Source organism: Buteo buteo, chromosome 2 (assembly GCF_964188355.1).
Source record: "Buteo buteo chromosome 2, bButBut1.hap1.1, whole genome shotgun sequence".
Lineage (NCBI taxonomy): Eukaryota > Metazoa > Chordata > Aves > Accipitriformes > Accipitridae > Buteo > Buteo buteo.
Genome location: NC_134172.1, coordinates 23,893,091 through 23,915,784, shown reverse-complemented (window position 1 = coordinate 23,915,784; position 22,694 = coordinate 23,893,091). Strand labels below are relative to the sequence as shown.

Genomic DNA, 22,694 nt, shown 5'->3' with positions numbered 1-22,694 from the left:
GTTACCCCCAAATAATGTTTTCCGGACTGCAGTTTGTACCAGAAAGAATTTATTTTGGTCTGGCTATTCTAGTAGGTGAAAAAAATAGGAAACTTACTTCAGGAAGTGAAAAGCAAGGAATCATCAGATCCTACCAGGCATCCTTTGTCATAGTTAACAATTTCTTTAGCACACAGGATTGCACATGGAGAGGAAGAATGGATAATGCCTTAGCAGAAAGGCATTTTCAGCTTTGATGCTATGGACTTCCCTTCTGCGTGAGGCTGGTAACCAACCTGCAAGGTCACAAACCTCTACAGAAGAATAGCAGAAGCTGTTATCGTCTACTGATGAATGACCTTTAAACAAGTTGTTTCCTCTTTGAAGAATACATAAAAACAAGTCAATATACTTCTATTATGATGCTCTACCACTTGGCCTGCTTTTAGATTTTGTTATGCCAGTGACCCACAATGACCAACATAAGACCTTTAATGCTGAAGGATTTCCATGGCTAGGCTACAACACGTGGCCAGGCTGTGGTAACACAAGGGCTGCTAGATAACTCAAATGACTACTTTCTGGATGTCTCTAGGGCTACTAAAACTAAAACCATCAAATTATCCAGCTACATTCCTGGCACAGGAGAGCTCTGCAACAAAGCAATGGGCTTCCTGGGTAGCAACTGTCACCACCTGCCTACTTTCCTCTCATCAGCCTCTGGGGTGTGAGGAATGCATCTTCTGACTCTTGGCCGTATGACTTTGCTATCTGACCCGTGGAGTCAGGCTGGCGAACAGTCTGTGGCAAATCTCACACAAATTCATCGCAACAAAGTACAAAGGCCCTTAGGTCCATATCCATGGGACACCAATCACATCCAGTTTCAAATTAAGTCAATGGGAAAAGAAAATACTAGCAGTAGAAAGCAGCAAAATTAGAAAAATAGTGCAAAAATTATGCAGTTAGGAAGGGTTGAAACATTATTATTTTTGGATTTTATATTTGTGGTAGGAATTTTGTATTCAGCTTTTTTGGAAGTATATGTAGAAATGTTTCATTTACTGAATATAGCTGACTCAAAACACAAATATTTTATTACTGTTTTAATAATAACACACTTGGAGATAAAAGAATGACAAAAATTTTTCAAATTAGTTTTTGATAGTAGCAACTTGAGGATCAGAAATTTTAAGCAGTTTGCCTCTGGTTTAGTGGGCTTAGAGAAGGTGGATAGCTTGGTTCCCTGAAGAAGCCTACAAGGCACATCTCAGATTAGACATCCAAACCTGAAAAGCACTAACAAATAAAAAATATATTCTGCAAATTGACTTTTTATCATGATTGGACACTTCTGTGCTACTTAATTTTTGATAAGTCAGGTAACTTCTCTGACCTCTTGCTCCTCTGCCAAATGGCAGTAACAATATTTGCACACTATCTTAAGTTAGTGAGAGGCAGAGTAAATAAAATTTGCAGATACAATTTAAGCACAAAGCAGCAACAAAGCAGCTAGTGGAGAATCAGATCTAAAATGTTAATGAAAATACCAATGCAGAGATAAATTAGACCTCTTGATAGCTGGAACCCAGTCTTGGACTTAATAAATAATATGATGTGGAAACAGCTTTTGCAAAATGTAAATGTTTTATTTATTTACCCCTTTTTACAGAAATTAATCACCATCTTTCATGCTTTAACAAAAAAAAAATTTTTACATTTTCTTTAATAGCTTCAGAGTTGCAGAATTTGTTCTAAATTTGTTAGTTTTGGGAAAGAATCGTATGCTTCTAGAAGTTCAGGACAATTCTCTTAGGACTGTGCATAAAAATGACTTTTTGTGCATGTTTCCTCTGTGCTTCATCTTTCCAATTTATATCATGGCAAAAATAATGTTTTCCTAATACTTTAAAATGTACAGTAATCCACATTATTCATACATACACAATTCCTGAAACTTTTCTGGTAGGAGGTTTCGTTTCATTCTAATTTTGCAGTGTCAGTTGGTAGACATTTTATACAAGTTGCACAGCTGGCTAAGAGATACAGAAATCTATCCCATGGGATGGAGGAATTCTTTGCCTGTTGGAGTTTCCCTACTAACTGTTTTCATATGTACAATACAAGCTTATATCAACTAAGGAGAAAAATTACGGCATGGAAAATTGCAGCTGCTCTTCAGTCATTCTGTAATATGAACTAAATCTTTAGGGAAGAGTATTTTAGAATAAAGCAGACAGAAATTAAATTATGCTCCTGTTAAAACTCTTGTAGATAGGAACAAAACATCTTCTGGCTTATTGTAACACAAAAATGAAAAGTAATGAAAAAACTACATGTTAAAGGAGCATACTTTGTTTTTTCTCCCTTTTTTAAACAGTATCTCACAGCAGAAATACTTCTTTAACAGAGATGGTTTTATTTATTTCTCTTGTGCAGAAAAACACCTTTTCCTTTCAGTAAACTGTTGGTAAATGTTATGGTTTTAAAATCTTTTCCATTATGGCATAAAGCACTCTTAAAAAGTCTTAAAAACTGCAGTTCTGAAAAAAACATGATTTGCATCAATGAACATGCTTCAGCCCAGTGTTGGTATTTTAAATTCTCTATTACATCAACTATTAAAAGGTGCTTGAATCAAAAAATCAGGATGGATCTTGATCTTTTAAAGTTCTGGGACTGCATAGTTTTACTGAGTGCCATTGCTCTGTAGATGGGCGATTTTCTACACAGGATGTAGAAATGAGGAACATTATGACAAATATGAGAAGTCCCACAGTGTAAAAGAATAGAGCAAAAGTGAAAATCTCTTGACAGCACCATCCCAGATGCATTGAAGACCCATATATTTAGTGGTTTAAGTGTATCAGAGTTAAGTTCCTTTATGACTATTAAAGGAACTGCTTCTGATCATGATTATTTTTTATGGTTTGTATTTATCAATTTGTTCTAAAAACTCTTTTGCTGACTCTTACATTTGAGATGAATCTTAGAACTCATCTCCTATCAGGAATGTCTCCAGTGTGGGGAATCCCTCTGATCACCTCTGATTTAAAAGCAGTGCAAAATTTCTGCAGGCACCTTATCTTCTGGAGTCCTCCTTTACACCTTGACATTCTTTCCATCCAGCCCACATCCTGGCAGGCTTTCTGCTTCTAATGTGTTTAAATAAAATGATATGACTGGTTTTTATGTCTTAGCAACCTGTTCCTCACAGTCTTTCTGGCAGGACTTACTTGTATTTTATATTCAACTTGCACATGTTTATGCTCTGTTTTGGTTTTAGTTTCCTCATTTGTTATGATTTCCACTTTTAAACAGTATCTTACGTATTTGTTATAGCCGCTTTTATCAACTGTTCCTGGAGTCCTTTCTGAATGACTGTTTTTCTAGTGCAGTAAATGTGCCTTTATGTGGTATTATGTGCTATTAGATAGCCTCCAACTGTCCTGCAAGCATTTTATATTTGTAACAGATCTTAAATTGTTTTAATTAGCTTCATGTTTTTGAATGTAATTTTTCTTTTCAAAGTTAAATGCTACTGTGGTGGAGGGTTTCTCTTTTAAAGATACATGCAACGTTGTCCTGTACGATGCACTAAAAAAAGCTTTCCTCTGACTAATGGCAGCCAGAAACAACATCCTGTGAATTGCTCTCAGGATGGCTAGCCAGGTATCTTCCCTCTTCCATAACGGACTGAGATCTCTCTCTAACAGAAAATGGTGGGCCCACCAGGTCTTTGTATCACTTTCGCTGTTACATTTTCTCAACAAAGATGCATGTTTTGACAGATCAATGTTTCAGTGTTTTGTCTGTCTTAGCTGTTTGATGTTTCACTCATCCAAACACTGCATGTGAATTTGCAGCTTGATCCTAGGAGACAACGAGCATCCTCCTATGCAGAAGGAGACTCCATGTATCAAAGGACTCAACTTTTAGCTACTTCATTTTGAGAATCTGTGAAGTACTGGAAGATATCAAAAAGAACTCTGTTCTATACAGGGGTTTTTTGTTGTGCTCATAGCATGCCTGAACATTTTTTTCGAACTTTGAACAAGTTCAACAAAAAGCTGCAAGAAAAGTTAGGAATAGGAAGTTATTTGAGAAAGAGGATGAGGATGTTTTTTGTCTAATTGTGAACTTACCAGGCGACCAAAAGCTGAAAGCCAGGGAGCTGACAAGTTTTATTGTCTGGATTCACAATCATGGGGTTCAGAATGAGCTGAGCATTCACTGTCACAACAGGTCTGGCTCTGAGGGACAGAAATAAGGTTCACTGCATACAGAAGGAGCACATTAGTACCTAAGTTCCAGCAGAGAAAACACTTAACTCACATGGCCACAAAGGAGCTGGAAATGTAGGGTTACTTGGGAGAAAACACTTTTATAATGCTGCTCCTAGCCAAAATAACTTTTTTTTTTTTTTTGGTTGGAAATTGTGATACCTCCTACTATGACATTCTGAAAGTTCTTAATGAAAAAATGACAGGTTAACAGCATCACTGAAACAGTATCCTATAGTTAACAATAGGTGTGTCCTAGGACTGAGGCACATCAGACACATTTAATCACATTGGGTTTTCACAAAGGGACAAAGTCTGCCTTTGGGGATTTACAGCAGGCCTTTGGCCATTGTTTTATACCGTTGGATTTGTTTTATACTGTCTCCATTAACAGTGACATATTAGACTTGCTGTCTCTGTTTAAGATTCTTAACAAAATGAACATAATTTGGTTAAAGTAGAAGTTGATCTAGAATATCTTGAGCCAATAATAAAGTAAACTCTGTGTGACATATCTTGAGACAATTGACTGTGGAAACCAGGAATAATCATCACAAAATTCTGCTGAGTATGTGAATATATAGTTGTGGTGATGGGAACCATCCCTCTGAATAACAATCTGTTATTAAATAATGAGATAATCTGTAACTGAGAGTAATTTAGAAGACAAGTGAAAACAAGAAAGGGTCTAAATTCTGGGTTTTTTAAGACAGCAGTACTATTTTACAGTAACTTACACAATCCTGGCAAAACCAGCTTATTACAAAATTACTCCCCTCATATTTTAGTCCACAGCTGAGCTTTTATGATTACTCTATATTACTTCAGCAAAACATTTTAAAAAAAATTACTTTCTTCATTTTTGTGCAACAGGGAAAAACCTTTTGTTCTCGCTAATTTCACTTAATAAAATTCTGTTTCTCCAATATGACAAGTTGCATATTTGATACACTCTGGCCAGGAAACTGAAAGATTGAGGGCCTCCTGCTATGCGCTTTCTTAAATTAAATAGAACACATTTTTTATTGCTATCTAAAATACACACTGGGTCTAATTCTCCAATGTTTCACATCCTGTGCAGTCATTCATGCCACTGCAAAGTGATGCACTACGAAGTATTTGCATGATTCTTTAATATGGCAGTAGGAAAATCAGGTCTCCTCTGCACCTACAGTGTTAGCTAAAATGAGCTAACATTCCTGTTTTACAAAATTCTTATGCTTTGACAAACATTCAGTTGGGAAGCAGAACATGCCTTTTCTCAGTCAGGTACTGTTGGGAATACAGACAAGAAGATAGACGGGAATCAAGAAATATGACCATATTGTTGCAGCAATGGATGGTGAATATTTAAATGCAAAGAACTGTTGGCATGGCTGGACTAAGAGGGCAGCAGCAGATTTTTGTTTATGTATTTGGTAGTTTTAATTAATACTGCTAATCTAACAGTGCATTTAGTGAAAAACCATAGTCAGCAATAACTGTGATTTGTAAAATGCGATCTTGTACACTTTTTCTAAACTGAAGCGAAAAGCAGCAGTGTTTATTTTCAATACATCGTTCACGTCTTAATGTACATGACCTCTGAAGAATCAGTCACTCAAAAATTTCTTACTAGTACCATTCCCCCATGAAAGAAATTAATCTTCAGTGTTATGCTTTTTAAATTTCTCTCTGATGAGCTGTAGCAAGAACTGTTTGATTGTATACGAATGTGTGTGACTGCTTTAAAGTTAGAAAAGACAACATTTTCTCTTGTCTTATTTAAAATTAACTGAGGATTCAAACATTCCAGAAGAAGATTATTGAGCTAAGACTAAGCATGGAAATTTTCATTGAAAATTACAAGTTTTGAGCATGGGAAAAAAGCATTTGTTTCTCACAAGATGCTTGATTTATCATCTGTAATGAGCATCTTTTACACATTGCACCAAGAAAACACAGGAATGTGAAATTTGTTTTTTTGCAGGTCTCCCACCAAAGCTGTAAAAAAAAAAAAAATCCACTGTATTTACCACATACCTGTAAACAACTGCTTTTCCAGCTCCAAATGCACCTACAATTAAATCTGGAAAAACAAAACAGCTTCAGAAGAACTAGATAGAAGCCTTTCATACTTTTTTTTCCAGCCTAAATTAGATCATTAACATTAACAATGCAATAACATAAAACAAATATGGTAATTCCTTTCTAAGTAATTCTTTCAACAGTGTACCTGAAAGAAAACATTTCACATTGTCAGAGATGGGCTCATAAATGTCTTGGTTGTATCCAGTAAGTGCCAATCTATTTAACACAAGGTCACCATGCCACGATCTCACTTCTCTCCAACTTGCATTAAAGGGGAAAAAGGATGCTGTTAACCCCTATACATTTTATTCCAAACCATTAATTGCCTATTACACAAAAAGATGCAAACCACTTTGTCATCACTCTCATACAGGTTGTGTTGAAAATTTATGGTGTTCCTTCTTGACAATCCTTCCCATCCTGCTTTGTGTTTTAAGTAATTTATTAATTAATTTAAGCATTACATCTCTGTGGACATAAATACAATGCACAGGTGAGAGGATGGCTGGTTTCATAGTTTCTAAAGTTTTCAGCATTGTAGCAGCATGTGCTAAGACTTAGAATAGTTATCCATCTAAAGCCATCTTTTTCCCCATCAGTCACCATTTGGAACAGATGGAGTCAACAACAGAAGCACTGTACCGGTCCTTGGGCACATCCTTGTTACTGGGCACCAGCCTGAGTTGGGAATCTACAAGCCCAAATATTTCCTCTTTTTGCCTGCAGTCCCCACATGGGGGTCTCTGGAAAGGTACAGACTGTCTTGCTGGACCACTCAGGCCTGCAGGAGAAAAGCTGGAGCCAAGCAGTGAGGAAAAAGGATCAACTTTCCTGTTGCCTCTAGTTAGAGCACAGTTCAAGAAAAGGAAAGAGCTTTGTTTCATTATCAAACCCCCTTGTGTCTGCCTGGGCACCCCTTTCACTTCACTGTTGTTATCATACAATTTGATTTACACATGTCCAATTCAGTAGACTGAATCTTAAAACAGACCTTGCAGTGGTACAGACTGGCAACCTAAATTGACCTAAATGACTTAATTAAATCAGTATTCAGAGTTGTAAATAAACCCTTACTTGCTGCTTCCATAGTTCAAGCACTGGTTTGCTTAAGAAGCCCTGAAGTCATCGAGCATGATGCAAATACAAAGGTTTGATGCTAATTAGCTAGGTGGGTTTGGGCCAGGTCTGGCAGTGTGTTTTCCAACACTCTGTCTGCGTTTCAGATAGTCAGGATTTCACAAGTTTAAACAAGTACTCCACATGAGCAACAGCCTGTCCTAAAATGAATTCCATTGAATAATATCCTAATAGGAGTAGGCATGGACAGTTTATGGGTCTGATCCTCTTTTTGTACAACATTTACATTTTTCTACTTCCATTGGCCTTAGTGAAATATGCTTCAGGAACACTTTAAATAGCAGAAGAAAATTAGTGTTGTTTCTATCTCCTTTTTGGGACATTTATGAGTCCTTTTCATTAGCAACTTTTATACACAACTTACACACAGTACCAAAACCTAAAGATATTTTCCACTTACTTAAATAAACAACTGATTGAGACATACCCATCACCATAAGGGCTATACAGCACACATGGCAGAACTTTCCCTGGAAGCTCTCTGATAGCAGCAACCATGGCAACCACAAAAGATTTAATATTCTGTTGGTTTTTGGGGTTTTGTGTCTGGGCTTTTTTGTGGTTTTTTTGTTTGTTTGTTTGTTTGTTTGTTTTTTTCTAAGGAAAAAGAAACATTATGTTATGAACAGAAAGTGAAAGACAAGAAGTAAGGGTTTTCTGTTCTGTTGTTGCCAGCTGGATGCTCTTTATGAATTCTGCAACAGACTTAACTTAGAATATGCACTGTTTCATACTAGACTTGATAACTCAAAAGGTTTCAGTAGAGGGCTATGTTACGGCAGAGACAAAAAGGTAGATATCTAAGACTTATATAGATCCTGGTCTTGTGATAATTTCATAATCTGATCTTTCATTAAAAAATAAAGCGCTCCAACCCTTCATGGGCACAAGGAAAAGCTTGAACACACAACTTGAGTAAGCTTAATAAAATGTAGCCTGTTTGAAGACAAAAAGAATGAGTCTGTCAGAAACAGTTTGCCTCACTAGTACAAGTGAACTCTTCATTTCAGTATCTACAGCTGTGCGGACATAGGTCCCCGCTATCTTAGCATCGCCACTTTAAAATTAAAGGGGATTTTGTACATTTGCTTAATAGTTAAATCCTGGTTTCTTTGAGACAGAGCCCAACTTATTTGAAGACAAAGGGTAATGGGTCTAGAGGAGCAATGATAGGCCCCAGCCACCAAAAGACTGGTTTTCCATGAGCAGTCTTCCTGCATTGCCACCTCAGCCAGGTTTGGAGACACAGCAAAAAAGATGAGGACATTCAATCATGGCACCATCACAAAGGCCATACATGAGCATACTCTAAGGGCAGCCAGGACTGTGCTCATCCTGCTCTTGTTTGGAAGCTCTTACTTTTTCCCTGACATGTCCTTTGAGAATTGGCCTAAGCCAAAGAGCTTGAATGAGTGAAACCACTCAGCAGGAAAAGTGGACTTAAGAATGAATATGGAAACAATAAAACATACCGACTAGTGACATCTACGATCTAATATAAGGACAAAGTCATTATATAGTCAATCAGAGTATTCACTGGAAGATCCATTAGGGATTTTGCTTTGCTTCTACTTTTCCTGTTACAGAGCAATAGTTTCAGTCTTCTTTCTTTCTTTCATTGCCTTGTGGAGTGCAACTCCTATACCTATCATCGGAAACAGTTTTGACGTTGATATGAATTTATGAGATTTGAATACACATCAAATCAGAACACTTTTATAAGCCGAAGTTTTGAATTTGTTGTGTTCTGCAGAAGAAAAGTTATCAATCATTTCTAAGAAAAAATGCATGAGATGTCTAAATTATCTGAAGTTTGGCAACTTTCCCCTCCTAAAAATAGAGAGAAGTTGTCTTCAGTCATTGCTTGTTAATGCTACACACACAATATCACTGATGCAAAGGTCACTAGCTGAAAAATAAGGTTTAACAAGCAATTTGGAATTACATAGCAAAAAAAGCCAGCTTAACTACTTATAACCCTTCCAAACAGAGCCTGGAGAAAAGCATATGAAAATCTTTGCTCCTTTGCATTTGTGAGGGGCTTTTTTCAAGCCCAGATTAAAATATGTATAAAGAGAGAAAGAGAGAGAAATATCAGAATCATAAAATGTCCGTCACTCCTTTTCTCATATTTCATGTTTTCAGGAGGATGAGTGACTCCGTAGATTTAAGTAAATGACCACTTTGCCTATGTCTTCTCATTGAGAAGATCCTTCATCAGCTGCTACCCTTCAGAGAAACAGAGATCTGTATGGAGGGGTTGGTGACAGCAGCTGTGTGATTCTGCCTCATTGCTGTTGTGGAATAAATGAGCTGTGGGGTCACAACCATATTGCAAAAAACTAAGAAAACAAGCATGGAGTGACTCTGAAGGAATTTTCAACTTGCATTTCAACACAGCTTGAGGGTTGTATGCACTAAAATTCCAACTAGTGGAGTTCACAGAGCTTAATCCTGAAACAAGTGTCTTTGGCATGTACTTAAGTCAAGGGGCACTGTGCAAAGTTAAACAATCCTAATGTTTATTTTACATTTTACTTTGCTCTGAAAGGAAGGCTTGCAAGATGTTGTCTAGTGAAGAAAATCCATTTTCTGAGATAAAAATATCATGAAAATTTAAGGAAAGAGTATTCACAAATGGCAATGAAAGGCACAGTGGATAAGCTGGTCTCTTTACCTGCACCTTCTGCCATGTGGGTGTGCCAGACCTGAAACACCATGTGATAAAGGGCAGAAACTTGCCATCATGCTGACTAAGCCTTCAACCAACTGGAGGAAGTAGGAAGATCAACAAAGTCCTACCTCCAGTCTCAACAAGTTATATTCATTTATTAACTTCAGGAAATTTTTTGATCCCCTGGTATTTTTAAGGGACATCTCCACCCCCTGTGAGAGATGCAGCCCCAGGGAGTCTGAGCAGGGAGGAACATGCAGCATGCTTAGCACCCCACATTTGGTTGGAGTCTGTCCAACAGTCCCAAGAGAAATTGCCAAGGCATGATATCTCATCTCACTTCGTGGGGGACAGTGGCCAAGAACAACAGCCAATGGAGGACTACATAATTGGCACACACTTCACTTGTGAGAAATGCAAAAATGAAAGGCTAGCTGAGTCACCTCCCCACTGCAACTCTACCAGGATACAGGCAGGAAAGGGTTGACTTTATGGACTCAGAATGATTTGCTGACAGCTTTAAACATCACTTTGTGTAGTCTGTCAGTTTAATTGCATAGTATAAATAGGAACTCGAAAACAATTAGAATGCTATCTAAGTACAGGTGCTAATGGAAATTTCATAAAAGAGAGTGAGAAAACTGCGTAACTGGAAACTCTGCTAAAAAATCTTTGTGACCCTTTTTGATTTTTATTTCCCTCAGTGGACCAAGTGCCAAAAAAGCCCATGATCAGATTTCTATTTGTTTTCTAGGATTCCAGAGAGCACTACACTCCCAAATCTCAACAGGAAAGGTCCAGAATAAAATTTTCTTTAAAAGGCTATTACTTCAGGCTTGACCACAATAAAGGACACAGGACTCTCCAGTTCAGCCAACTTTACTTAAGAATTTTAGTTAAATACTACAAACAACCACCACCCAAAACAGAGTCACTTTCTTCCAATCCTACCATTCTCAACTGCCTTGATCCTCCTGTGTTTTGCAACCATTTTGGTAGCAGGTCTGTTAAGGTTAACACCTAAGGCTAATTCATTTCAATGCTCCCCTTTTGTCTGAATAAGTCCCTTTCATAATACTACAAACAAATCCAAAAGAGGGCAGTTAATGTTCTATCATTTTGTTGTCCCACAAACGGGGTTCATTTACCCAGTGTGCAAGCCAATAACACACAGAGTCAAGGTATTTTCAAATTAATTTCATTGACGTGCATGAATGGGTGCCTGTCTCAAGACAGCACCCCTTTGTCTCAAAACTTTCCACATTTATATACTTAAGTAATACATATTCATTGTTATTTTCCTTAGTGATTGGTTCTTTCTTCTTCACCCCTCATGTAAATTAGTGTGCAGACTCTGTCTTCTTCATTCATTGTCTTGAGTGGGTGGTATCATTTCAGTAGGTGGTCAATGACTTGGTGGTCATGATCTCCCCTTGTAGGAATTACCTTTTACCTACTTCCCTAATCTTCGCAGTTCCAAGCGGTTCTTCAAGGTTTATTGACCAGTCCACAATCCATTACCTTTTCTGACATAAACATAAAGCCCCATTGTCTAGTAGTTAGTTCCTAAATCATACCTAGTTATTGTTTCCCTATTTTAAATATTAACTGATGGGGTCTGTACACAGGACTTTAGCAGCTCCCTGGTTATTTTAATCATATTATACATATTAATTGATAACAACTTGAGTAAATCCCTACTTACTAGGATCAATTGCTCTATTCTTATATTCCATTGGGCACAATATTGGGATTTCATTAAGTATCTCAAAGAATTTTAGAAAAGCATACCTGTAAACTACACAGATAATAATTTGCCACAAAATTAACATATTTGTAGGAGACTCTTGACTTGTCACTACATTTTTGATTGATTATTCATGTGAAAACTTAATTAGCTGGTAGAAACACTTCAGCTTTTCTGCATCTGCTGGCAGAATCCATGCCCTTGTTCTGGCTCCCACGCTTAGCAGTCCTCTCTTACCAGAGCAGATGCAGCTTCTCATTGATTTAATTTGTTTGTCTTCCACCAATCTCCTAGACCAACTTCATAATTTAATCATCACTAGATTACAATTTCTGATATTGTTGGCACAATGCCTGTTCTCAAAAAAATTGTGAATGCTGAAGAACCCTTGCCTCTCAGAAAGAAACTTGAGGGTTTTCTTCCTGCTGTTTGAGTTAATGTACTCAGCAGATGGAGCTGTTAAATACTCCTATTTCAATAAGATTAGACGGGATTACTGAAGTTTTGGGGAAATTTTGTCTGATTATCACGCTTGTTTCCTTCTTAAAATGTTTCTGGAGTCATTTGTTTATATTAACTACATACTATTCTTAAGATAATAACTGAGTCCAAAATAACAAGGCATGAAGGTGCCTTTATACATTTCCCTGTGCTGACAAAGGCTTCACTAAAAAGAATAACGGAAAGAACAGGCCAACAGCTGTTTGCATAAAACCAGGATACCTTGAAGATGAACCTTCAGTGGCACTGACTCCAGGGTGACTCTCTAAGTTAACAAGGAAGACTTACACGTACCTTCTAAACAGGCAGAGAGCAGAAACAATAGTGCATAATTTATTTGAGCAATTAACTAACTAACTAATCAACAGTCTTTGAATACTGAATTCATCTAGAGCACTGCTCTAAATCCACGCACACTGTTAAAAGAAACTGGTTAAACCATCCTGGTTCACAAACACATTTGAAGAAACCACAGTCTGCTGGAGGGCATGCCACAACAAGAAAGCAAGCTTAATGAGTTGAGTAAGTAAGTTATTCATTATAAACTACTTGCTCAGCTATAATCAGCCATTAAGTGACTGAACATATGCTGAAATGTGAGGGTGGAGACCTTACAGCCTCGAAATGCTTAAGCCCTGCACAGATAGATGAACCAGCTGGAAGTGCAGCACCATCACCCAGATAATCACAGACTCCAAGCACTCAGTGGGGACCAGCTTTGAACGGATGCCAGAAACAAATTTCTTTCCCATTAAACAGATTTATGGATTTCTTTTGTTCCTATGAAAATTGAACTATGCTAGTAGGAAAAGACAAAATTATAAATAAAATAAAGCACAACTCAAAATACATGCCTAAGCTGAGGCCTCATTCCCTGCTCCAGGCCTTGATGACACAAATAAAGCTCAGGACAGTGGAAAGGGGGCCTAAAAGCTGCAGATTTAGTGGTGAGTAGAGTGGAAGCTGTGTTGAAAGTTATCATTATGTTGCTCAGATATTTCAGTGTAGAAGACAGCCAGGAAGGTTGTGCTGAGGCAGGGAGTTCAGAATATCTTGGGCAGACCTCGAAGAGCTGCTATTACAAAGAATCCCATGGCTATATAAACTGCTATGGCCCTCACCAATACAGCCTCAGATACAGCACCATGCTGCTTTGCCATGTCCTAACCTTGGCACTGAAAAGTGCAGCACATAATCTCGCACATAATTCCTTCCAACTGCCACTGTACTTGCACTTAAACTGATGAAAAAAGCCCATCCTTTTCACTCCATTCACTGCTTCCCCCATTTATTTCTTTAATTCCCCCTTTTTTTTTACATGACTGTCAATCCAGAGTAACAGCATTAAGTCACTATTTACTATAGCAGCATAAGATCGGATCCTCTCCTTTGAATATGACCTTAGAACATGAGTTGTCAAAAAACTGTGAAATGGATTGTCTGCTGAAAGATGTTACAATTATATCAGTGGTAGTAAATTAGTGCCACCAAATGTACCTGTGTGCCTATCTATCTGCACTGTCTGTGGTGGTATCACTAGAATGGCCCTAAAGCAGTTGGCCCATGCCGATTATTAGTCTCCAAAAGAGAGCACACAGCAACCCTGTTTTGGCAAGAAAGTGAGTTTGATAGTATGGATATGGACTGTTCAGTGACAGTTCAGAACCAAAGAACAGCATATTTACAGTGTAGATGTAGCTTAAGAGGATTAATTGGTTTTTTCCTTCAAATACTAGGTACATATTGCATACTGGAGAGATACTGAGTATCTCAGGTAAGTATGGTACAAAGCTTGTCAGTGTTATGCTTGGAAAGACTGGGAAAGCTGCACGTTGCTTGTTCCCCTGATTAGTCAAATTAAAAAGCAAAGAGCTGGCTTGGTATATTTAATCTATCTGACTGACATGCTTAATTTGCCTTCCTCTTACTGCTTCTCTCTCACCAGCCTTTCCAACTATAAAGTTTGGTCAGGTTCTGCCCTAACTCTTACATGATTACAGAGAAAGGAGCATCCATCTACTCATTACCACAATCACCACCGTTTGGCATTGTAGATCTGCTAGGTGAGGAACAGCACTCTGTTTAGGGCTGAACGTGATGAACACCACCACTGAGAGGGCAGCAGCCTGTCTTTAGAGTGACACAGCTGTTAAGATGATCAGCACAATTTCCTGCCTCTGCTGCTTCCCAGAGTTGAAAGTTTCCCACTATCTCTGAGCCAGCGAAGCAGAGACTACCATATTATCACCTCTGTCTGTGTCGATAAAGGAATAGATCTGGGCACATAACATCTGGAGTGTCTGCAAGTATGACACAACTTACAGAAATCCTTCCCTGGAAAGCTGTGGAGATGTAAACCAAGGGTTGTGCTTAGTAACAAAACCTAATCTTTCCTGTTGAAAGGTTAGAAAAACCCCTGTATTTCACAATGCTGAGAGTAGAGGTCCATTACTGTTACAGTGGTAACATCTATTCCAGGGCAGCCGAAGACAGATGGTCATTACACTGACAGGACTGCTAATGAGATGGAAAAGCAGCCCTGTCTGTATGCTGACCCTACTATATGAAGTTTCATTTTTAGGTATGATGTTGACCAGGTGGCCATTCAGCTGTCTGTATGCTGTACTTTGTGCAGTGAGTGGCTCCACAAGTGAAATAAATATTAAGTCGGGGCATGAGCTTGAGCACTGTGTTGGGACTGTCCACATTTTTATATTAGCACAGACTCTGGTCTGATTTTAGTGTGTGTTCGTACTCTCCCAGATAGTGGCCAGGAATGATCTTGGGAACAGCCTGGGTCAAGGACCTTTTCCAAAAGGCAGTTTGGATATGGCCATCCTGTTTCAGTGGGGAGGAGGGTTTCATCTGGTGATTGTGAGTTGTGCTGTGCCATGTAGCCTCAAGGCCAGACCACTGTTCCTGGCCCACTTTATTTTCTTGCACAAACATAATCACTGCTACCAACGAAAAAGATTTGAGAGTATTGTTTTGTAAAGTACTAATTCTAGTTTTCTTCTCAGTAGGGTAGACACAGCTTTTTTTTATGTTGGGTAAGTTCAAAACCCCGGTCAATGGTAAAATCTTTATTAGAAGCAACGCAATTAGCCAGACATAAATCACACTTCACACACTGCTCTTTATATAAAAATGTATGAAGAAGAGGCAGCAGTGATGGCAAACTGAACCATCATCTGGTACAGCAGGACTGGTGTGCCATTTGCCTCTGCAGAAGGAACAATTAAGTAAATAAGGGTTCCTTCCACAGGATTGCTAAAACTACATGGCTGAGGGAGGGAATATAGCAGAGGTCTGTAAAATAAGAGTGGACTAAAGAAGAATTGTTTACTGTCTCTTCAGTATAAGAACCAGGGCACATCCAAAGAAACCGCCCAGTGGAACTTTCAAGACTTGAATGGGTTGCAGTGAAAAAGAACTACTTCTTCACAAAACGTGCAGTTAGGCTGGGGGCCCCCTGCCACAGGTTGCTGTGGATGACAAAAGTTCACATGAGTTCTACAACTGATTGGTCAAATTCATGGAAGAAAAGTCTGTCAAGGGCTACTAAATTTTAAGATGCCACCTCTGACTCAGGAACACCTTGCTCTTCCAGTTGGTTAGAGCTGGGTGAATATTCTGAGAAATATCACAACAACTGTACAATTTCCTTTTCATCTGTTGTTGGCCACTGCTAGAGACAGGCTACGATGCTAGACAGATCTTTCATTTGTATCAGTATGGCTGTATTATGTTCTTCCCTGCCTCTGCTACTCCACCATTAAACCTGTCCATGATCAGTTTTCTCTCATATTTATTACGCAACTGGGGTCCTGGGGACAAGAGGATCTTCCTCTGCCTTTTCTAGATAAGACCAGGAAGCAGGAGTTGGTCTCTCTCCCTTTGCTGGCCAAGAGTTGCAGGAAGAGGAAGAAGGAGAAACCACTCCTCCATCCACAGGAAAGCTGGAAGATTTGAAGAGCACTGAGTATTAGGCAGCCTTTGTCTGCTCCCTATTTGTTTCTCTGTTCTTGAGCTTACCATGGCATTTGGATGAAGGAAGAAAGATATCACTACCTGTACCAAATGGCTGCTCTTCTCCAGAAGGGCTAATAGGTAGATCTCAGCCTGAATTGAACTCCCAACCAAGAGAGGATTTACCCTTTGTCCAATAGGAGAAAAATTTGAGTGTGATTCAACCTCACTTTTTAGGAAACATATTCCTCAACTTGTAACTCAGACTATAAGAGCACTGGTTCCTGAGCTCAGTATAGAGAGCCCAGGATGAAGCTCAGTGGTCTGTGACAAGAAGCCACACAAGCAAGTAATCTCTTCTGGCCTCTAGGTCTGTGACCTGCTCAAAGAACATTATTATTACATGGTCTGATTTAAAGAAGAAGGTCTGAAACTCTATAAGTTCTGAAAATGCTACACAGTGCATTAAAAACGAAATGGCAGTTAACTGCCATCACTCAGCCTCTTATTTCCTAGCAAGGATATGCCTGCCTCATGAACAATGTTAGGTGCAAGGGCTTGAGTAAGTTATACAAGCACAGCTATAGTTATTTGAGTCCTCACAAACTGGTATCAGTCCTGAACTTCTTGTAAGCATGATCCCTTTTTTTGCTCATACGTCTTCACACAATGCTTGAACTCTAGCCATGGAAGAGCTAATTTCTTGGATAAGATTTCTGAGAGTGATGAGTCAGCATAACTTGGTTTTATTACTTTTTTTCTTTTTATAAAATGGTTGATTTTACAATATACACATTAAAAAGCTTAAATGAAAAATTTTGAGAATTTTTTCTAATCTTTCACAACCCTCTTTGAATCATAGTCACAACCAGTAGTCTGGGAAGCACTGAATTAAAGGCTAGTTTCCTAGATCTTCTGTAGCCAGCAAATACTCTGCCTCTCAGCTGACATCTAAAATAAAACTTACTTCCTATTCCTTCCAAGTTCAGTCCCTCATTTCCTCCTTGTACAAGGGCTGCCCTTCAGCATTTCCGTCAGGAGGCGAAGAAGAAAAGCTCTTTGACACCAGAAGGATTACTTACTTCATTGCCTAGTGTGTTTGTCCTGGACTTGCATTTCCCCATATTATTTCCTTTCTTTTTTTTCCTTTTTCCCATAGGAAGGCATTCTTTTTTTGTGCTAATACTGTGCCATGGTTGTGCTATTTTTACAGCTCTGTTTTGGTGCTTCAAGTCTTTGTGAATTAAGGAAGAAGTGGTTGACTGACAGTAAGGTTCTCTTCTATCGCTTTCTGACAGGTTTTCACCAGTACTCTGGACTGCTCATCCAGATATTCAACTGAGGGATGGAGGGAAAAGCTAGTTATAGTAAATGCAAGGGTTGGGTTTTTTTTGCTAAAATAGGTAATTCATGTAATAAACCCAAATCATCTAACACATAGTGAGCTGATATCACAATGTGAAATTCTGCAACTAGGATGATACATAATGGAGCCAACCGGGACAAGTAGAATAACTCCAAGATATCTCACAATTCAATTGACTATAGGAGTTCCTCAGTACACATTTAGAAAGATCATGACCTATCCCCCAAACTTGTCACAAATTAGCTTAAAAGATGCTCCACATAAAGTATGCTAATACACTAGTGAAACTTCTATTCTTCTTTCTTCCCCATGTGACTCAAAGAAGACCTGAAAGAATTTCTCCCTTCCCTCTCTCTATCTTTTCAATCTTAGAAATGTCAGGAATGCCATATCCTGTTTTCTTTGGTTTTGCTGGGGGGCCTTGTGAGTGTTTTAGGAAATGTTTAAATGCTGAAACTTTAATAAAGAGCTCCATTGTCCAAAAGAACTTCATTAGTCATGGACAATGAAAGACTATTAATAGCAACATCAACAATATGCAAACAAAAAGTCAGAACAGTGTTTAAAAGCCCTTTTTTTTCTCAAATGCTAAAGATCCTCTCACTTCAGTCTTGTGATAGCCTCACTTTATTACTCTGCAGTCAGCTTTTCTGTTTGTAGAACTGTAATTTCTATTGTAAACACGCCTTCCCAAGAACTCTCTTCTGCTTTTGGAAAAAAGACACCTCTATCAAGGTTTTAACAATCCATCACAAAAAGGTAAAAGAGATCCCATTTTTGTCCCTTTGAAAATCACAATTTTCACTTTTGAAACAATACAACTTTTAAGAACACTAGCCTTGAAATAACCCAGGCTAACAAAAGTGATTTCATAGTAAATTAGGGAAGTAAAGACTATTAGCATTTTATTGTGATTAACCTTTCAAAATAACAAAATATGATGTTTTACTGCACACCCTTGCTAAGGCTTCTGAATTGTGATGAAAAGAAACAGAACAGATTTGCTTCTAGAGGAGAGAGAAAGAGTAAATACAAGCACATTTAAAATAGCTCCAACATTCAGACTGCTTAGATGCTAGGAACATGCCTCAAAAAAAAAAATACTTCCCCCATGAAACTCAGCTAATGTTACAAACTTGATAAATTTGAATGCATGTCAGGTAAACTAATAAGGAAGAATCAAAACTAAACTAAAAGGAAAAGTCCATATAGGAAAACGAAAACATAAAAGGGATGGAAAGGCCCAAATGAAATACCTGCCTTCAAGCAATGTCTTTGCACTCTCTGCTTTTTTGTAAAGCAATCAAAGCCATTAAGAATCTATATATAGCTTAGTGTCTCTTTGGACAGCAAAAAACAACTTAGCAACACAACCAAGTCAATCCCTTCTTCTACAACACAACACGTTTTTAATTAAGAAAGAATGCCAGGATGAAGGAGACCTTACAAGTTCAATAAGCTGAGAGCATTCAATTTTTGGAAGTGGGGGGAAAGGGTTAAGGTTTTTATTGTAAACTTCACATGTTTTATGTTAATGTAACTATTTAAGCCCTTTCTTGCCTTTCTGATCATGTTTTTTGACAGGAAAGGGAGTATTTGTTTTGTCTGATTTTATCTCTCAGGAAAGCAAGCTAGAACTATCCAAAAATGTCTCTTCTTTATTCTGACCTCTGCCTTCCAAAAGGAGCAGTTTAGGCATGATGCATTTTCAAGAGAATGGAAGTATGAGATTCCCTTTCTCATGGAAAAATCTTACCTGGGTAATCATTCTTGTCTACATCTGAGTCTCCTCTTAGAGTGAAGCCAAATCCCGAAGGCATGGACTGTGAGGCCCAGGCTCCCTTGAGAACCTGGGAAGGGTTAGTATTTAACCCATTGCTGTATCCATTGTAAATAAGCACTTTCCCTCTTCTGTCTTCTCCTGCAAATGGTGCACCAATAGCAATATCTGCAGTGCAACAGAAAAATAAAAAGAATGGGCACAATTAAAATAGAGCAAAAATTAAGTCCCTGCAGGAAAACAGACATAAATGGCTTCTGCTATATACATGCAAGAACTTCAACGTTCTGTACTTCTGCATGGATTCAAGTATTAAGGTAAATATACAAAAATGTTTGTAGTGTCTTTTCTGTGTCAAACTTTCATGACAAAAGCTTATAAAATCATCCTATGAAGGGGTTATTGCATTATACTAAATACCCCGTCCACACTGGATTCCTCCACCATATTCCCAGGGCATTTAATAAACTTTAATAAACCAAGATCTAATGAATACCTGCTTCTACCTCCATATTTTTAAACAGACACAGATTTTCCTTGATTTCCTCTATCACCTAATTAAAAAAGAGCAGCTGTTAGTTAAAATTAATTTTCTTTTTCAAGATAAAATATTCAACATAGATTAAAAAACCCACCCCCTCAAACATCCAGTGTTTTAGTATGCAAAAGAGAACAACGGAATACGTTTTCATCTATACAAAGTCAACAGCTTATTCAGAAATGGGAATAGTACCAAGTCAGAAATTTAACAGAAGGCCTTGGGCATTATGCAATTAAGCACTGCAATCCTTAAAAAAATGAGGAGGCATTAAAACATGCCATACCCAGGAAGCAGAACTCACAATGCTCTTATTTCCTATGCATGGGATGTGGAGAGAATCATGTGTCTAGACTGAGATTCAACAGCTGCACTAGCTGAGCTAGCCAATAGGAAATACTAGAGGAGGATACATATCTACAGCTCTCATTTTTACGTTCTGGTCTAGGAGCTGATGCTGGACTCCTTTGTTAAACTTGACTTCAGCTCCTGGAATTTGTACCTTGACCCTAAAGGCAGGAGTGCACCAAACCTCTATGACTGGCACCTTCAGTTATGAAGCAGAAGACTTTGGCTCTAGATCCATCTTAGCCTTCTCTTTACAGCAAGCAAGAAAAGCAGGAATGTCTCCTCCTTGCCTTACCAGAATGCTAGAGAGCAGGGATACCAATCTTCCCTGCCCAGAGATGCTGTGGGTGTCTGCTGTTGCTCACAGGTAGAAAACAGGAAGTCTCCACCGTGGGGTCCAGCTGGGCTGAACTCCATGGTGGGATTCCAGGACAACCCAGTGAGGGTATTCTCAGCAGTCACAATCCAGTGGCTTCTACCCACAGGATGGTATTTGGATTTTGTGTACTCTGAACCCCAATACAGTCCTACGGCTCCTGACATGACATCCCTTGCACAGGAGCCACACATTGGTTACATTGCCTTAAGAGTCTAGTGGCTACAGCATCATGAAAAACAGCCCTCAAGTTAAGGAGGTGCTGAGTCCATTAATTTTTCCTTAGTGGGCCAACTATCTTTGAGGCTACTATGCAAAATACCCCCTCCAGGAAAAACTCCTTGGGGTTTTAGATGCAGAGATGCCTGCTTTGCAGATCTCTAACATCCTGGAAATAAGAAGTAAGGAAATGCATACAGGGAAAACCAGTGGGCTACTGACCATGTCTAGGAGGCTAACTCTAGGTGCTCAAGGCATCCAGGCTATCTCAGATGATTAAGCAAGTTAGTGTACTCGGACTGCTTTCTTGAATTTAGGCTCCCAGTTAACCTACATGAACGTTTTGTTGTGTGTATGTGTGCTATAGGCATCTGAAAAATGCGCCATTATGCACCTGTTTCTTTCCGTGCCTAAGTACCAATGGAAGTCTGATTCCAAAACAGTACATCTGCACTTGTCCAGTTCTTTCACTGTGGGGAAAAATGCTCCACTTACTGACCCTTGTTCAATTCTCAAACTCATCCAAGCATTTGAGGAGAGAAGGAGAACTCTTGCTTTTAAACAAATGCAATATCTTAAGTAAGTATTTAAATTTAATTATAGTCATAAAAAAGATAATATTTTTATTCAAATGAACATGCTAATATTTAGTAAAAAATAGCACTGTAGTCAATATGACTGCCCTCTTATAGGTAAGATTTTCATGGTTTGGCCATCAATATCAGTTTCATTAGGATTAGTGTAAATTCTCGTGACTTTCAAAGGCAGTTACATGTTAAAAAGCCTTTTTCAGCCACTGCACTTCATATTCATTGCTTAGCCATTTTTTATTTCAATGTTATACAGAGGTATATATTACTACATTACATATAATTTACCATTATATCCATCTTGATTGAGATCTCCAAGGTGCGTGATTGCACTGCCAAATCTACCAAACACTTCAGTGCCTGTCAAAATTTGCGCATCTCGGAAGACGAAAGCACTTTCTTGCAGGTATAGATAAACTTGCCCAACTTCTTTAGGCTTGCTCTCAAATTCTCGTTCCATAAAGAGAGGGGCACCAACTAAGATATCATCTAAACTGGAACAGTCAAACAAAAAACAGTGTCACTGAGAGACTGAGTGTAATCAACACAGTTCATGTATTTGTTAAACAGGAAGCTGATAATTATCATAGAGTCATAGACTAACTGAGGTAAGAAGGCACTTCTGGAGTTCTAGTCCAAACACTTGGTCAAAGCATGGTCAACTAGGGAAGGCCATGCCCACTCCAGTTTTGAATATCTCCATGGATGGAGACTCCACTCTCTGGGCAACCGCTTCCAGTGTTTGATCACCCTCACAGCAAAAACATTTCTTCCTAGGTTTAAACAGAATTTCTTGCACTTCAATTTATGCCCACGATAGACACTGAAAAGCTATACTTTGCAGTTAGTGACCCAGAAGTCAGGAATTTAACTAAGAGGGGGGGATCTGTGTTACTAGAACAAATTCTGTCCATCTATCTTCCTAACAGTGCTAATGAGAGACAAATTTTAGTATAAAATCTAGCTTTTAAAAATTATACAACAGTAAGTGAACAAAACAGAACAAAAATTGCCACTTTCCAGCAGATTTTTGAAGTAATATACATGAAACACGGGTAGAGCATCAATTAATGGAGAATGCCTCATCACTAATTCAAATGGAAGCTGGGAGACAAAG

The 22,694-nt window shown here is 38.4% G+C and overlaps 1 protein-coding gene across 3 annotated transcripts in view; it reads right to left on the bottom strand.

Annotated features, from left to right (window-relative positions):
- ITGA8 (integrin subunit alpha 8) overlaps positions 1-22,694 on the bottom strand; it is a 125,347-nt gene that overhangs the window by 72,763 nt on the left and 29,890 nt on the right. For all 3 annotated transcript variants that reach the window (XR_012653226.1, XM_075048476.1, XM_075048482.1), the window contains exons 12-15: positions 21,866-22,071; positions 19,483-19,674; positions 6,285-6,330; positions 4,125-4,232 (exon numbers count right to left, since the gene is read on the bottom strand). Coding sequence is in view for 2 of the 3 variants with exons in the window: in XM_075048476.1 (XP_074904577.1) it covers positions 4,125-4,232; positions 6,285-6,330; positions 19,483-19,674; positions 21,866-22,071 (552 nt within the window). In the remaining variant the exon portion in view is untranslated. The remainder of the gene's footprint in view (positions 1-4,124; positions 4,233-6,284; positions 6,331-19,482; positions 19,675-21,865; positions 22,072-22,694) is intronic.